The following is an 18,365-nucleotide window of genomic DNA, read 5'->3' as shown; positions in this document are numbered from 1 at the left end:
TGTCAAGGGGACTATGGAGCCGTCTGGTCTACTGATTGGCCACCGCAGCACGATGTTCCTGCTCAACTTCTTCAAACAGACAAAATGCACTACCAGCACAAACTTTGGACTTTGGTCTGAATATGGCCTTACACCTATCATACCACAACATAGCACAGAAAAGTGCAGTTTGGTGCATTCAGCCACATTTACATCAATAATTAAAAAACAAAACATTGCATCAACTCCTAATTCCATGACTCGATGACCTCTGCCACCATCACAGGGTGGTGCCACCTTTCCTTCTAGCTTCTCCTTTCTCGGAAACATTGTGTGTTTAACTGTGTGCTACTGCTGTTGAGACTCAGTCCAAAGTGTAAGGAGATGTTAGTGCTGTGACTTGTACACAAAAGCACATTTATGTTACACGGTGTTTGTCTGACAGGGTCTAACATATGTGCCTTGCACAGGGTTGAGGCTGTAACAGTCTACATAACAGTGCTATGTATTCTGTATGTACTTCCTGTACTCCGAGAAGATTGTAGAGCTTCAGGCTTGTACAGTTCTATTGCTCATCAGAAAAATGTTATCATGAGCAGACAATGACGTCAACACATGTCAACAGTCCAAAAGCCAGATGTTTCATTTACAGTACTAGAGTCTGAAACATGTTTACATTTCTGCTTGAAAAACAAGTGAAGGCGGTGTTTAGCTCAGTTGATAGAGCATCCGCCCCATGTCCAAAGGCTTAGTCCTTGCTGCAGAAGCCCATGGTTTGAATCTGACCTGTGGCTCTCTCTCTCCACATTCCTGTCGCTCTTCAAAATGTCTCTGCCAAATAAAGGCTTGAAAAGTCCCCCAAAAGAACGAAATAAACGAAGTGAAGATCAAATCATGTTCATAACTCTAACCCTCCAACCATTCAGGGAGCTCAGTGCACTGTATTCACCAACATTCTGAGAATACTCTCACAGAGCACCTAACTTAGCCTAAACATTTGGAAGTCGTCATGTCTAGGAGTGATTCTATGAGCAACTCTGAGCGAGGAAGGAACAGAGATGTTTCCCTTGTGAGGAAGTGCAGTTGTCTGTTTCCTTTCTTTCTGATCAGAAACTAAAAAACAAAAAGAAAATTTACCATGATGTAGTCTTAACTTTAATGTTTTTTTTAATGTTTTTTAATTTTTTAAATAAACCCCTGGTGTGTTGAAGTAGCACAAGTGCAGTGTGTGAAAATGTTGCTGACAGTTGATGTTTAATGGCTTCTTTGAATGCTGATGGTAGGATTAAGCCAGATGATGAGTGGATCATCAGCAATAGGTCAATGGACCTTGAAGCAGCATATTATTTCTGCATCACCAGCATATAAAAGCAAACAGACAACAGTTTAAGGTCCAGTGTGTCATATTCACAGAATATGGCTTAAACACTGTTTAACCCACAATACAAGTGTATGTTTAAGGAACTGCAAGTCAGTGCAAACAATCTAACAATGGCACACCTTGACTTAACCTTGACTTTGACCTTAACCTCACTGTGCAATCAGCTTCACATGGATTTAAGAGAAACATAACAGTGCTGTCAATCAGCAGGTTTCTGTCCCTGAACCGTATGGATGGCAGATCACTTTACACCAACCTCCTCTCAGCTCTTATAGTACACAGGAGCTCTGGACCTGTGTGTTGTTTCAGTCCAGTTGTGTTTCTGCTTCTTCTTTCAGTTCAACGTTCCACCAATGGAGATTTGTTCTCTACCCCAGTCAGTCTGCAAGCTTTTTAGTGGCATCCATGTGATTACTCATTGACAAGACTATGAAATAAGAACTTGTGGTCTAACAAAGCTGCTTGTGTAGACTGTAAAGGGAATGGTTTCAAGTCAAATATTGTTAGATTAATGATGAATTAATTAGAATAATTATAATGTATTGTCTCTTATGAGTACTGGGTGTTGTTTTGGGACAACATCCACACTGGCAGTGTTTCTTAATGCTGTGGGATTATAGTAGGCATGGTTATGCCAAACCACAGCGTAGCTGTTCTGCCACCCTGCCAGGCCAAAACCACAAGCTGTCACAGCCCTGTGGCAGCTGCTGTGGCAGCTACTGCCTCCAACAGAGGGAGGACAACATCTCTACAAATTCCAGAACTCACACAGACAGTGTGCCACATACTTTTTCCTGCCATTGATAAGTCAACATAAACATTTGCTGCATGCAGTCCAGCTTGTTTTTTCTTTTTTAAAGATTATTTTTTTGGCCTTTTCAAGCTTTATTTTTGATAGAGACAGCTGAAGAGTGACAGGAAATGTGTGGAGAGAGAGATGTAGAATGACATGCAGCAGAGAGCCACAGGTCAGATTCAAACCCTGGGCTTCTGCAGCAAGGACTGAGCCTTTGGACATGGGGCGGATGCTCTACGAACTGAGCTAAACAACACCCCAGTCCAGCTTGTTTTTGTGTTGTCTGATAGTGTATGGTACATTCAAGGACAATAAGATCGATGTAAAACTAGTTTTGATGGCCTCTGCAAATTGTCACCAGATGGCAATAATGCGAGAGGTTTTATGTTTATGACAGCATGGTTGGACTTATGATTATCAGCCCTGTCTGGTGCAAACAGAATTTGATTTTGGCAGAGTGTGTTTTATATTCTGGTGACTTGCTGTTCACTGTGGGGGTGTAGAAGCAAGAAGGATACACTGAGCCTTTAAACAATCAGCAGCACTGATGAGTGGAACTAAAACTGGACCATAGTATTTTAAAAGATCAAAATCAGCTTAATGCATAAACAAACGTGCATTTCATTCTGACTTTAGAAAAGACGTTGTTATGAAATTGATCCAGTTGTTTTAAGTTCAACCATAATCAAGCCATTATTAAAACAGCTTTCAAAAAGTGTGATGTGATGAGTCAGTTACAAAACACAACTGCAACATTTGGGACATGTACGTATATGTGTGTAAATCAAATAAATCAGATTTTATTTGTATAGCCCAAAGTCACAAAGTACATTTTCCTCTGAGAGCTTTACAATCTGTACAGGGAGTGACACCCTCTGTCCTTAGACCCTTGTATATGCTGTCATTGTGCTAAAAACTGTACTTGAAATATCTCTATCTATTTTCAGGCACACCTCTCCTCCTCTTTGCCAACCGGCGTGATGTGCGGCTGGTAGACGCGGAGGGCATACGGGGTGAGTCGGCCATTGTTGTTAGTGACCTGGAGGATGCAGCAGCCGTGGACTTCATGTATGCTGAGGGCCTGATATTTTGGACAGATGTCAGTGAGGAGGCCATCAAACAGACACACTGGAATCAGTCATCCAACTGTAAGACTGCACACTGTTTCCTGTGTGTTTATTATCTTTCCTTCACCTTAGTGAAGCTAATACAGAAACATAAATAGCAATGAAGAATAGAAAAGCTAATAAATAACCGTGTATGTTCTCTGATTGCAGCCCTTAAAGAGGCACTGGGAACTGGTCAGACTGTGGTAGTATCAGGGCTGGACAGTCCTGACGGGTTGGCCTGTGACTGGTTGGGTAGAAAGCTCTACTGGACAGACTCAGAGACCAATCGGATTGAAGTAGCCAACCTGGATGGCACGTCCAGGAAGGTCCTCTTTTGGATGGACCTGGACCAGCCCAGGGCTATTGCTCTCAACCCTAATCAACGGTAAAACAGCACACACTCTTCACAATACTGTTAGCCTGCTACCAATGTTAATAGCAATAATAGATAGAAAATCAGTTGTATGAGTTGTAAAGGTGTGTTCAGGTAGAGATTTAGCAGCAACAATGTGTTTCCAGAGTTACTCAGAGTTCATGTTGGAGGGCAGATGTGGGATCCATGGACCATCTGTTCATTCCACAGAGACGTTTGTTACAGTGTCACTGGTCTCAGAAGTAGAACAAACTGTTTTACCAGGCATAGTAACATCAAAACTCCACATACAGACTGACGCAGTAACATTGAGTCAGTAATTGTATTTCCTCTGGTTTCTGAAGAGTTGTTGTGAAGCTCAGTGTGGCAGACCTGGCTGCCGTTATCTTGTCTGTCCTGTTATTGATTAGCCTAATCAAACAAGCCTGTAATTGCACCTACGCCAATCACAGTGGCCATGCATGTTTATTTCTTCTGTGAAGTTGGACATTTTAACATGGGAGCTTATGGAGACTGACTTGTTCTGGAGTCCGTCTTTAGCTCCTCTACACACTGCTCCCTTTTAAAAGGTGCACAGAGAACAGGCTCACCTAAGTCTTTTAAATGAAGCTCTTGAAATAAAAGTAGAATGCAGCTACAGAGTGGAGTGACAATGAGTTATGTAGAGCATCATCATGAGTGAGTAAAGTTTCTCTGTGCTTTGACCTCACACTGACCTCCCTTCTCCCTTCATAAATATAACTAAAACTGGAAAAAAAATATTCTGTTAAGTTCTATAAGTTCTGATAAATAACAACAGCAAAATATAAACTATATACAGTATATGAGGTAGTGTACTGTGTCAGTCCTCAATAGCTCCAGTCCAGCAGAGGCAGGTTGTAGTACAAGAAGCAAAGTTTCTCTGCATTCTCTCCTTTCAAAGCGCTTCGCCTATCCTCACATTGTCAAGAGTTAAACCGACAGTCAGTCAGCTATACTGTAACAACTAACGTACTAGCTAAATTCGTTTCGATAATATCAGCCCGCCGATAATTCGGTCGGGCTCTACTCTTAACCTGTTGGATCAGCAAAGCTTGAACTACTTACATGATAGATTCCCTGTTGGAGGTTGAGTCAGTCCTGTTAGATTAGAGTGTAGCAGAAAAGAGCATTGCTGCTCATTGCCTTAAATGGTATTTGACCTTGTTATCTGAGACTGCCTGTTTTCTATTCTATCCAAATGACTTGTGACTATATTTCAACAGTTTATGAACTTGTACAAAGACAGCAAAGTTATTAAAGCAGAGGTTCAGTTTAGTTTAGGCTGCACTCAATCCTTCCTTCCTTCCTTCTGCAATTAAACACTTTGATTCCTGTATTGCTCAATCATTATGAGCATTATCATAATGCCTAAAGACCATGTCAGCTCCAGGAACAGTCAGGTTGCAAATATGTCCAATTAACCTTTACATAGATTATGATAACCACAGGGCATGTCTGTGTGTTGGTCGAACTCTAACTGAACCTTGGTGTTGCAGTCCGAACAGGAGGCAAACCTCCATGCTGCCAGTGCCAGCCTTGTGGAGGTGAAATTCCAAAAAATATTCTCTCAGTTATGTTCATATTCATCATCATCTTGTTTTCATGGTCCACATATTTTTTTAAAAAGAAAAACACACGTTTTAAATTGGATTACAGTGGTCCCTCGTTTATCGCGGAGGATACGTTCTAAAAATAACCCTCAATAAACGAAATCCACGAAGTACTCAGCTTTATTTTTTACAATTATTCTACATGTTTTAAGGCCGTAAAACCCCTAACCACACACTTTTATACACTTTTCTCAGACAGGCATTAACATTTTCTCACATTTCTCTCTTATTTAAACACTCTCAAAGTTCAGACTTTCGCAGATTTAACAAAAATAAGTACGATACTCGTATTTCACAGTTCTTCTGATTTTCCTCTGAAGGCCTTGGTGCAGGTGTTTTTTTCCGAGTGCAGAACATACAACGCATTTTGTACAGTACTACCTTAGCCAATCAGGATGCCGAACACAATGCACGTTCATACTGTACAGTACGCTGTAAAAAAAAAAAAAAACATGCAAAATTATACTATAAAAAATCTGCGAAACAGCGAGTCCGCGAAAAATGATCCGCGTTATAGTGAGGGACAACTGTACAGTAAAAGAATAATTAGATGATTTGATTATTACATTTGTGGGCTGACCGACCCCAGTTAAGACCATAAGAACCCTTGAATGATATGTTGGCAGCTTCTGAATGGCATACATTCTGCTGTTTGATGCTTTGGGCCTCCAGTTATGATGCAGAGAATACTGGAAATAAGTGTCTTTATTACAATCTAGGTGTCATTTTCAGAGTGTCGAGCAGTTCTTGAATCAAATATGATAATATGGACCAAAACTAGCTTCAGCTGATTGTTCATTTGAAAAAAATGTCTTCTTATATCCACCAATAACACTCCAGGGTTAATTTTTAAATGTCCAAGTATTTAAGTGCCCTATAAAGGGTTAATAAAAGAATTCAAATGGTTTTCAAAGCTTTAAAGAGGCGAGCCCTGCAGAGTTTGGACATGACCTTTGGACTTGTCAGCTGCTGATTAACATTTAACTAGATTAGATTTGATATCTAAGATGAATCAGAAATAGACTGTATAAACTGTGTTTCAGTAGTTAAATGCACACAAATGAAATCACAGCAATAGAACCGAAAGAAGAGGTCCTACTTCCACTTCATCATAAGCGTATGCAGACCTGTCTGTCAAACTGAAACATGATTCTGTGCGTCTCCTGCTGTAGCTCTCACATACACACACTGCCATAGCATTTAAACCAGTGCTTTATTATCCTTCACTTACTCTCTATTTCCTGTGTGTCTTTTTTTGTCTTGCATAATAAACATATTATTATAGTGATAACACCGTTACTTTCTGCCTTAAATTGGAGAACAGTAAAATTGAAAAAATGAATGAGAGGGAAATGTAAAGAAATGACAGATAACTAAAGTGACTGTATGAAATGTTTTATAAGGAATTTTTATTCTATTTTAATTTATGCAGGAGAGTGAGGAGCTGTTAGTTATTACAGACTCTTCAGTAGAGATCAACAGATGCTGTGGTGTGTTTACCTAACTTCTAAATTACCAATTCTCTGTCTACAACACCAGTTATATGTACTGGACAGACTGGGGAGAGGAGCCCAGGATAGAACGTGCTGGTATGGACGGCAGCAACAGGTACATAAACCTGACTTTAGTAACAATTCTCCATGAAAAAGCACAGAGCAGTTGTAAGATGGTTTTGTGTGCCTGTTCCCAACAGGAAAGTTATCGTGGACGTGGACATATACTGGCCCAACGGTCTGACGATAGACCTGGTGGAACAGAAGCTGTACTGGGCAGACGCCAAACTCAGCTTCATTCACAGAGCCAACCTGGATGGATCAGCACGGTATGCAACTTTATATACAGTAGAACTGTGCTAACTTATATTACTGTATGCTCACATTTAATATAAAATATTATAAACAAAATGCTCCATGAGCTTATTTGGAGACGTCACATCTAATGTTAAATACCTGTAGTCTGGAGTGGCGAGTATTTTTACAGATGCAGTTCACTCAGCCAACTCACACAGAACAGTTTGTTGCTCTGTGAGTGCAGCCTTATACAGCAGTATAGTTAATCTCTGACGTCTTAGCTCAGAGCCCATCACTCCCTGTAGCACACACTTAAGCCAGTAAAAGAGATAGTGAGTGAGTGATGATATAAAACATCTTCCCCCAGATGACTAGACTCATAGTGCAGATGGATTCTGTGGCTGACTGAAAGGAAGCAGCAGTAATGATGGTAGTAGATAAACTTAGTCAGGACATTTGTTTACTTCTTCAACTGACCACCAAATGGTAAATGTTATAGTGTATACGTGCCGTGCTGTGCTGTGCCATGCCGTGTCTGATTGCAGGCTAGCATGTTTCTCAACAACTGGGAGCCGCCCAAGAAGTCAGTGCACACAGCAAAGATGAACAGAGATGTACACTCAAGTTTTGTGACAAAGATTTGTGACTTACTCATTCATTTTATGTTTTCAATTTATATATTTAATATAAAATATTAAACATATTCAAGGTTGTTAATGTTGACATTACCCATTATTATTAAGCTTCTTGGGAGGCTACCTGATGGCAGAAATTATCGGGATCCATTTTTTTGTCCATATCGCCCATCCCTAGTTTACAGATGGAGAGAGGGACAAATTGACTGAATTCATACCTTTTGAACTGGTTAGATTAATATTACCAATATTACAATTATAGGACAATGAATAGGTATGAATAGTTTGTCTTTTGTCTTTATAAAGAGCAGATGAGTCTGCAGCAGCACACAGTAACAGTTTTACAATGGCTGAATGTTTCCACTGTCCACTCTTCTACATGCTCCTGTTCTCGTGGAAATCTGTTGGATTTCTGATTTCTTGTGTTTTGGTATGGCGCTGAGGGGTAGCAACAAGACAGTCGTGAAGAAGGAGTCCAGTCAACTTCTTTGGAGAGGCGTGCCTGACGTGTACTGAGGTTTGCAGGCACATGAAGCAGGCAGCTAACCCCAGGCTGTACTTCTCGTTCCCTTCGGCCAGATCTACTGTTGCAGGATTCCAAACCATTTTCAGCATGTGTTATCTTTCTGATCCTTTGACCCTACCCCTAACACACTGAAGTTAGATCCACCACATATTCAAATAATAACAATAATGTATGTATTCTTCTTTTTATGAGCATGTTTGCACTGTCAAGCCTGAAGTCATCTTCCAAAGCTGCACTGGAGTTTATATTGGATTGAAAGGTAGAACCGAGGGTCTAAGGACAGAGGGTGTCACTCCCTGTACAGATTGTAAAGCCCTCTGAGGCAAATGTACTTTGTGACTTTGGGCTATACAAATAAAATTGATTTGATTTGATTTAGACTAGAATCATGCTAGGTGAGGTGGTTGGAGCCATTGGCTTCCATGACATTATATGTCATATATATTATTTTGTCAAAGCACTGAAATCTCAATACTCAGTCTTAACATTTCACTTGATAGTTTGTTGTGGATTTAGAGCATTGTGTTGACATGAAATGTGAAATATTTAAGTGGTTAGCAGTAATATACAAACTAAACACTTTGTTTATTCCTGACAGTAACAGACAACATACAAAATCTTTAAAGCATCTGATCAATATTTATGAAATGTTTTTCATGGCAGTAACTTACTTGATATGATTGTGTCAGTTATTAGATTTTAAGGTCTGGCACCTCCTAATGCTACAGCACAAAACACACACATGAAAGTCTGAAGATCAGCAGAAAGTTTTGGGGTTTTTAGCCTGTTCAGCTTCTTTGTGACAGAGGAGGGAAAGAGAAGAAAAGAACGTTACAGGCAGAATGAAAAAAATAGAGAGAGAAGGAGAGAGTATGAGAGAGTTGTCCAACACAAACAGAACTGTGGTATGGAGGCCCTAGTCAAAACACACACACACACACACACACACACACACACACACACACACGTTCCAAGTGCATCTTTCACAGCTTCATCTTTCCTTAAGTCCATCTATCAGCCTTTTTCTCAACAGCTTATCTCTCTGATACAAAATGATACAAAAATGTCACAGGTCTGAGACACAGTGTGACTTCTATTCAGACACGACTGTGCTGTTAATAAACTACGTGTCATTCTGTCTCTCCTCATTTCCTTCCATCTTTCTTGTCAGCTGCTATAAAAGACTTCAGGCTATTATTCAGCCAGGCGGAATGAACTGGAACTGCTGGTTACCTGCAGCTAATCTCTACAGATGTTACAATATGGTAATTTATTGGGAATGTTTGTCACATCTGGAAAAAATGTGGTAACCTATGTCCATCTCGTTGTTCCTAATAGTGGCAGCACACTAGTTCTGCAACCACCACAGTATGTACAGTAGATCTCCTTAATGCTTAATGCTTCACAAGCACAGCCAAGAGAGTTCCCATGTATAGGATAGCAGAGACACGTACATGTACATGCACAGTTAAAGGGAGTGGCTTTATTCTGAATGTACCCGACAGTTTGAGTAATGAAATAATTTGCTGTTTTACTTATTAATTTGCACACACACAAAAGCTGAAAGCAGCTTTGAAATCTGGAGTTGGTTAAATTTGTTCTTTTTTCCCCCTGCTGGCATGCACCTCTGGTTTTACAGCACACACACACACACACATACACACACACACACACACACACACACATACACACAGGTCTAGAAATGATGACTGATGAAAGCCAGTTTTTGTGTGTTGATATTCTAAATACGAGCCTCCTTTGATCTCCTGTCTGAGTGCGTTTATGTGAGTGCATTTTCCTGTAAGTGATTCTAAAGTGTGTTTTACCTCGAACGCTTCATGCTCACACACACACACACTTCTCCAGCCTTCACGCTTGGAATGGAATTGTTTGGCCCTCAGGATAGAGTGAGAAGGAATACGTTCACCAAGGCTGCATGAGCTTCTAAATGTGTTCTTTTAATAATAAAGTGTTAAGAGAAGTTGAATGTGCGTTGTTGAGGTACGTCTGATCACACTGCTGTGGAATGTGGTCTTGGTATTCACGGTTCCTGGAGGAGGATTCCTAACAGTCTTCTGAACTTTCCTCTCATGGCTTCCACGAGGTCAAACTTTCACTTGTACACAAGAAATCAAACAGTGATCAGACTGTTCCCCTCCAGAGAAGAATTCATATTCAAAGTTTTTCTTGAAAACCACCCTCAGAAGGACAAACTATGACTTTCCTCTAGTGCTGCCCTCATGATGCCCTCATGACATTGTTGCCTATTTTTAGCTTCATTGCTAGTCACAGTTCGTTAGGTTGTTCACCAGCTTTTTTTTGTAACTTCTCTCTGCTAGATTGTAACCCTACCCTCCAACCTCTGTTTTATTCATCTTCCAAGCGAACCCACCATCTTGGCTGCATGATGAGTGGCTGTAGGGCTGATTATCAAATCTCAGTTCTTTTTTTTGTACTGACCAAAATGTGACTGTAACTTTCAGTAACAGTGTAGAACTGAAAACTAGCATTTAATGTCTGATTCACAAACATTACCATGATACCAGTACACAGCCTTGGTGGGCGAGGGGTGAAGCTGAAGTTGTTCAGATGTTCAGGCTGATTCTGCAATGCTATGCAACTTTGATACTGGTTTTTAGTATGACATGGCGCACACACCTACATTTATATGTTTGAAGACCATAGGACCCTTACTTTGGGGAAAGAAACCAAATATTACTAAACATAAACATACAATACGTTTTCAAGAATATTTGTTTACTTCCATGGCAGGCAAACAGGATTGTCCAACACCAATAACAAAGCTTTATTCTAAAGAGGCTTTCATTTTGACCTGCAGGGAAACAGTGGTGGAGGGGACCTTGACCCATCCTTTTGCACTAACACTGTCTGAGGAGACCTTATACTGGACTGACTGGCAGACTCGCTCCATCCACGCCTGTAACAAACACAATGGAGACAAAACCAGAGAGATCCTGAGTGGGATTTACTCTCCTATGGACATCCAGGTCCTGGAGCCGTATCGACAGCCCTACAGTAAGTGAAATGTTTTATATGTGCACACAGTACAGTACAAATACAGAGGCCTCATTCCTCAATTACATCAACAAAGCAGCAAACCATGAACTGAACTGGCCTGACTGTAGTAGTTCATTATCATTAAGTTCATGTCATGTTCATTATTTCACATTTTCAGGAGAAAAAAATATGTCTTGTCTTAAAAAGCTAATCATATTCTTCTTTCTCTCTCTTTCTTTCATCTTTTTGTTGGTGTGTCTCCAGTCCAGACTCCCTGTAGTGACAATAATGGAGGCTGTAGTCATCTCTGTCTACTCTCCCCAGTCCAACCATTTTACAGCTGTGCATGCCCCACCGGAGTCCAGCTCAAACCAGATGGAAAGACATGCAAACCAGGTAGGGCTTCTATTTATTTACTAAAGAACCACTGCTATGCTTAAAAAACTGTCAACTCTGCACTGCTCTCAGGTTTTCCTTCAGAACCAGTAAACAGTTACATTATCAATGCCTGATGCCGATGAGCAAAACAAATAGTAGTCACTACTGTATCAACTGTAAGTAAGTAACAACACAATTCCAAGTAGATAGACTTTGGATAGGTTTAGGGGTGGGCGATATATCGAATATACTCGATATATCGAATATACTCGATATATCGCGGCTTGTTCTACGTGAGATGTATGAAATGACTATATCGTGACCATCGAGTACTTGTCACGTAAATGTTTTAAGCTGTCTGCATTTAATTCTCCGGAGTTTTGCCTGTGTCACTCCTGGTGCTGCTCACAGCACGCAGCACACCTCCCTGCCCACCCAGAAAAATCCCCTGCGCGCATGCGTACTTTTTGTATCGAGTGAGGAGAGACAAGGCCCACTGGCTCACTCCGGAGTGGCTGCGCTGCGGTCACCGGAGCAGATCGCTGCCAGTCTAGTCAATGAGAGCACTCACACAGGGCGCGTCCCAGAAGCGTCTCTCCGTGCTCTATCATTCCGTAGCTTTTCTATTTTTGACGCGAGCTGCTGCTAAACCTCGTAAATTTCAACAGAGCAGATCGCACCAGACAGGAAATCCAACACAGAATCAACATAATAAACTTCCGCCCCCTTTCAAAATAAAACACAATACGCAGTTCATGTAGCTTATCACAACTTCACATCACCAGGTGATCAAAGATCGATCAAAGGGTCTCAACATGAACGATAAGAGACTACTGTAATTATTGAAGTGGAACAACACACAATCATTTATGACACAACAGATGCTTTTTTATAATCTCCTCCACGTCGGAGAAGCAAAGTCAGCTGTTTCTTGTTGTTGTTTTCTTTATACACAGTTTATTGTTTGGTGGATTTGATGCTGGATTAATTAGCGTTGTGTCTGCAGTGTGATGTAGTGATGCAGCGTAGAGTGCATTCGCTTGAAAACAAGTAAAAATAATTGATGTACCTCTGTGCTAACAGAGCGCGACATTAACTGACCAGCTGCCATGTTGATTCCCACGATGCTGAAACAATAGAGCGTTATTCAGTGAAAACTCAGCGCTGTGTTAGAGTGCATCTATGTCTGTTAAGCTGTGTTACGTGATTGTATTAAATTTGAATGAAGCATGCCAACCAATCACTTAGCCACTGTTGACAATAAAAACAACAATGCTCTATTGTGTCAGCCTGCAGTCTGTATGGGTGAGTGTGTGTGTGTCTTTGTGTCCATGCTTCTAATTTGTTTTGCTTGGCTGGTTAAATTGAAGGCGTTTGTTATTGAGAGAGGGGGGGGGGGGAGGGGGGGGTGTTGTTCAGGGGTCTTTAAGTGTTTCAGAATGAAGTCAAGCGAAGACAAAAGTGGAATCACAGATGCTTTCCCTCCTTCCTTGTCATTCTTTCTCTTCATTTATCCCCCTTTGCCTAAGTCATTTAGGTAACGATGGAACAACTTTCAATGTCAAATCTGATTGGTGTCAAGGCTGAGAGATGCCAGATATTGATTGGTTGTGGAAGTGCAGCTGTAATGGAGAGGGAGAAAGATTTACATTATTCGCAAAAGCATGTGTTTTTGATATGCAGCTACCTGACTCTATTTGATACATTGAATTATATAATGCTCCATTGCAGAGTACATCATTTAATTACAAATGAGTCATTGTCTTTTTATCAAATGTCTTTATGGACATACTCGAAATGCCAGTATCATGTCTGCTATCAAATAAATTGATTTGAAATGTGAGATTAAACGACAAGCAGGTAGATACGGGAACAGAAAGACAGAGACACTTTGAACTGCTCTTCACAATCAGAGGTGTGAGAGACAAAGAAAACAGTTAATTGTCTCCCATGAGGTGAGTTTGGCTCCTGTTAAATCTGAACCAACAACCAAACAGTGGAAGATCTCTGAGGACAGCACAGCCTTTTGTTTCCAGACTGAACGGAGCAAAATGGAGTCAAGAAGAGTGAGAACTCAAACTCTTTTTCACCACAGATGTTTTTGGAATTAGTTTCAATGACTTTATTTTTGTTAAATGATTGCTCATCGTGTGAGTGTTGATGTTCTCCGCCTATTAGGTGAGGGTGAACATAGAACATTTATAGTATATAATAATTTTGAGTATACTTTTTTGCTGCTTCATACTACTGTTTATTTTACTGTACTGCATTTATTTCACAACTAGAGTCACCATCTACTTTTCAGATAAGAATGCAAAGTGCAATAAATTAAACCATATTTCAGATATTCATTTAATATTTTCCTTAAACAGAACTTTGCAGATTGATCCTGTTAAACTTCCGGATGATGAGAACAGGCTCCTATATTTATATTATATGACTGTATTAACATATACGTATCAACGTATTTCACTTAGAGTGTTGAATGCATATTGGCATGTAATTATGCACAGAATATTTACAACAGGTTGGCAGTGTACTTTTCTCACATAGTACTATCTAAAGCAGAGTGTCTCGTTGTTTTACACTGACTGCAAAGCGTCTGTAACTCTATTAATTAATGATGGCTGAACAAGAAAGAAAATAATTAAAGCACTATAATGACAACTGTCATCAGAAAATGAAATAAGCTGTTGATTCATATTAATTCTGAGACTTGGCCAAAACAACAAAATGAAACTCTTGGCTCTTGTCTAGTTAATATACTGAATATTCTGTACTATTGAAGTTCAGCTGAAGATCAGAAATGTAGTATAAAACATACTATTCAATGATATTTTGATATCATTCATTTCTTCTGAATGAGTTCCTGATTTTCTTTGTCAGAGCACGTTCAAACTGAAAATATGTGCATCGATTAACGATGGATGAAACGTGTCTGTCCTCAGGAGCAGAGCAGGTTTTGCTTCTGGCTCGACGGACTGACCTGAGGAGAATCTCACTCGACCTGCCAGATTTCACTGACATTGTGCTCCAGGTAAACACACACAAACTCACAGACACACACACACAAACTTATCAGTCCTGTCTCACTCTAATGTATTGATTGTTGTTGCTCTGCTCATGCAGGTTGATGACATTCGCCATGCCATAGCTATAGACTATGACCCAGTTGAGGGTTACGTATATTGGACAGATGATGAGGTTCGTGCCATTCGGCGATCCCACATTGATGGCAGCAATGCCATGATGCTGGTTACCACAGAGATCAACCACCCAGATGGCATCGCTGTGGACTGGGTGGCCAGGAACCTGTACTGGACTGACACTGGCACTGACCGCATTGAGGTAAATCTAATAAAAAACACTTACAACAAAGTATCTATAATACTGACCTGACCAACACATCACATTACAGAATAGCTGCCCATGATTTCATCTGGTGTTGTTTGATAAATGTGAATGTAGTCCCATTCAGGTCTCACAGAAAACAACAACATGGGAAAATACAAACAGGCTGGATGTCATACAGTAAGCATGTTGTGTTTTAATATTGAATTGTATCACGTTGTATCTCAGGTCACAAGGCTCAATGGAACTTCTCGAAAAATTTTGATTTCGGAGAACCTGGATGAGCCCAGGGCCATCGTGCTGGACCCGGTTAATGGGTAAGTATCAGCATGTGTGTGTATGTTTGCCCCCATGTGGGCTGTAGATACCACTCTTAACGAACATTCAAGGCTGATTCCAGTAACTAAATGTATCTGAATACTTTTAGGCCAACCCCAACACTAGTGTGAGAAAGACTTTTAATTGTTCATGTTGGGAAATAAAAGACAAAATAATAATCTCCATCCTCTCTTGTTGCCTCTGTCTCTCTCAGCTACATGTACTGGACTGACTGGGGAGAGCATCCCAAAATTGAGCGGGCCAACCTTAATGGAATGGACCGGGTGGTTCTACTCAACAGCTCACTGGGCTGGCCCAATGGACTGGCTATAGATTACGCTGCAGGGAAACTATACTGGGGAGATGCCAAAACTGACAAGATAGAGGTATGTCCAGCAGCAGTCCGTATAACGTGTGTATGCTTTCATCAGCTGGGACAGCTGAAGCACAGCAATAAGATGACATCAGGGAAAGTTAGATGTATGTGCACACATGATACATGCGAGTGTGGCTGGACAGAGGTTAGATTGTTGTTATCTGGTCTGGTCTCTACTGGTTGGATCTGGTCTGTACTGGTCTAGATATGTTGTATGTTTTGTTTAATGGCACATACATTTTATAATTAACGTGTAATTAATAACGTATAATTAGAATGTATGTCTAAATATTGAATGTTTGTCTGAGACAAATAATACAAATACAAATCAAAATTAAATCGAATCAAATCAGATTTTATTTGTATAGCCCAAAGTCACAAAGTACATTTGCCTCGGAGGGCTTTACAATCTGTACAGGGAGTGACACCCTCTGTCCTTAGACCCTCGGTTCCAGTGAGGAAAAACTTGCCCACAAAAAACCTTTAACAGGGAAAAAAGGTGGAAGAAACCTCAGGAAGAGCCACAGAGGAGGGATCCCTCTCCCAGGACGGACAGACGTGCAATGGATGTCACGTGTACAGGACAAATCAACATAAACATATTGTACAATTACAATGACTGACAAAATGACAATGAGTCACAATGAATGATAAAATGACAATGAATCACAATGAATGATAAAATGATTACAGTAGGAGTGGAACCTGTGATAGAGATAGAGAGACACAGATGCACAGAAGCAGCAAATCAACAACTAACTATAAACTGTAATGGAGATATGGTAGCAATAATGACAGTGATAATATGTGTAGTGGGCGTCGTGCAGGACCACAGCAGCAGCCACGATCCATGAGAACCTGCTGGATGACAGAGCACAGAAACTCCAGGGAAGAAGTTTAGTTAGTAACATGCATTAATGAGACATGTATGTTCACAGATGGTGGTGGTGATGGAGGGAGAGAGAGAGAGAAGGCTTGAGTAGAGTTTTCAGATGAAGGGAGATGTGACTATATCTTCAACCAATACCTTGCCTGACTAGGCAAAACCCAGAGAGAGAGAGAGAGAAGAGGGAGGGAAAGTCCCCCAGCAGTTTAGTCCTATAGCAGCATAACTAAGGGATGACCTGAGCCAGCCCTAACTATAAGCTCTATCAAAAAGAAAAGTCTTAAGTTTACTCTTAAAGGTGTTGACCGTGTCTGCTTCCCAAACCCAAAATTGTAGTTTATTCCACAGAAGAGGAGCTTGATATCTGAAAGCTCTGGCTCCCAATCTACTTTTGGAGACTATAGGAACCACAAGGAACCCAGCGTCCTGAGAGCGCAGTGTTCTAGAGGGGTAATAAGGTACTATGAGCTCTTTTAGATAAGATGGTGCCTGACCATGAAGAGCTTTGTAAGTAAGGAGAAGAATTTTAAATTCTATTCTAGATTTAATAGGTAGCCAATGCAAGGAAGCCAAAATGGGAGAGATGTGATCTCTGATCTTGGTTCCTGTCAGAACACGTGCAGCAGCATTCTGAATTAACTGCAAAGTTCTAAGAGACTTATTGGAGCAGCCTGATAACAAAGAGTTACAATAGTCCAGCCTTGAAGTAACAAATGCGTGGACTAGTTTTTCTGCATCCGCCTGAGAGACAATGCGTCTGATTTTAGCGATGTTACGTAAGTGGAAGAATGCAGTCCTCGAAATTTGTTTTATGTGGACGTTAAAGGACAAATCCTGATCAAAAACAACTCCAAGATTCTTTACAGTGGAGCTGGAGGCCAGGGTGATCCCATCTAAAGTAACTAAGTCTCTAGAAAGAGAGTTTCTGAGGTGTTTGGGTCCAATTACAAGAACTTCAGTTTTGTCTGAATTTAACATCAAAAAATTGTAGGTCATCCAACTTTTTATATCCTTAAGGCATGCTTGGAGTTTAGTTAACTGATTGGTTGCATCAGGCTTGATCGATAAATATAATTGGGTGTCGTCAGCATAACAATGAAAATTGATAGAGTGATTCCTAATGATGTTCCCTAAAGGAAGCATATATAAACTGAATAGAAGTGGTCCAAGTACAGAACCTTGTGGGACTCCATGACAAACTTTGGTCTGCATGGAGGATTCATCATTGACGTGAACAAACTGAGATCGATCTAAAAAATACGATTTAAACCAGCTTAGGGCGGTTCCTTTGATGCCAATTTGATGTTCCAGTCTCTGTAAAAGAATTTGATGGTCAATGGTGTCAAATGCAGCACTAAGATCTAACAGGACAAGTACAGAGATGAGTCCTTTGTCTGATGCCATTAGGAGGTCATTTGTAACTTTGACTAATGCGGTCTCTGTGCTATGATGCACTCTAAATCCTGACTGAAAATCCTCAAATAGACTATTGTTATGGAGAAAGTCACACAGCTGATTAGCTACAGCTTTCTCAAGTATCTTAGACAGAAAGGGAAGGTTTGATATCGGTCTGTAGTTGGCTAAGACCTCTGGGTCTAGAGTGGGCTTTTTAAGAAGAGGTTTAATTACAGCTACCTTAAAGGACTGTGGTACATATCCTGATAATAAAGACAGATTAATCATATCCAATAACGAATTACTAACTACAGGTAAAACATCCTTGAGCAGCCTGGTTGGGATGGAGTCTAAGAGACAGGTTGACGGCTTAGCTGCAGAAATGATTAAAGTTATTTGATGAAGGTCGATGGGAGAAAAACA

General features: G+C 40.5%; 1 protein-coding gene across 1 annotated transcript in view; it reads left to right on the top strand.

Moving 5' to 3' along the window:
- The window catches only part of lrp5 (low density lipoprotein receptor-related protein 5), a 59,892-nt gene that overhangs the window by 5,643 nt on the left and 35,884 nt on the right, over nt 1-18,365 (top strand). Inside the window, exons 2-11 of the mRNA XM_019273287.2 lie at nt 3,104-3,304; nt 3,434-3,650; nt 6,809-6,877; nt 6,963-7,091; nt 11,060-11,256; nt 11,503-11,634; nt 14,565-14,653; nt 14,746-14,964; nt 15,196-15,284; nt 15,500-15,671. Of these exons, the coding sequence (XP_019128832.1) occupies nt 3,104-3,304; nt 3,434-3,650; nt 6,809-6,877; nt 6,963-7,091; nt 11,060-11,256; nt 11,503-11,634; nt 14,565-14,653; nt 14,746-14,964; nt 15,196-15,284; nt 15,500-15,671 (1,514 nt within the window). The remainder of the gene's footprint in view (nt 1-3,103; nt 3,305-3,433; nt 3,651-6,808; nt 6,878-6,962; nt 7,092-11,059; nt 11,257-11,502; nt 11,635-14,564; nt 14,654-14,745; nt 14,965-15,195; nt 15,285-15,499; nt 15,672-18,365) is intronic.

Source organism: Larimichthys crocea, unplaced genomic scaffold, assembly GCF_000972845.2.
Source record: "Larimichthys crocea isolate SSNF unplaced genomic scaffold, L_crocea_2.0 scaffold524, whole genome shotgun sequence".
Classification (NCBI taxonomy): Eukaryota; Metazoa; Chordata; class Actinopteri; family Sciaenidae; genus Larimichthys; species Larimichthys crocea.
The sequence above is the reverse complement of the archived record's forward strand: the minus strand, read 5'-3'. Positions and strand labels throughout refer to the sequence as shown.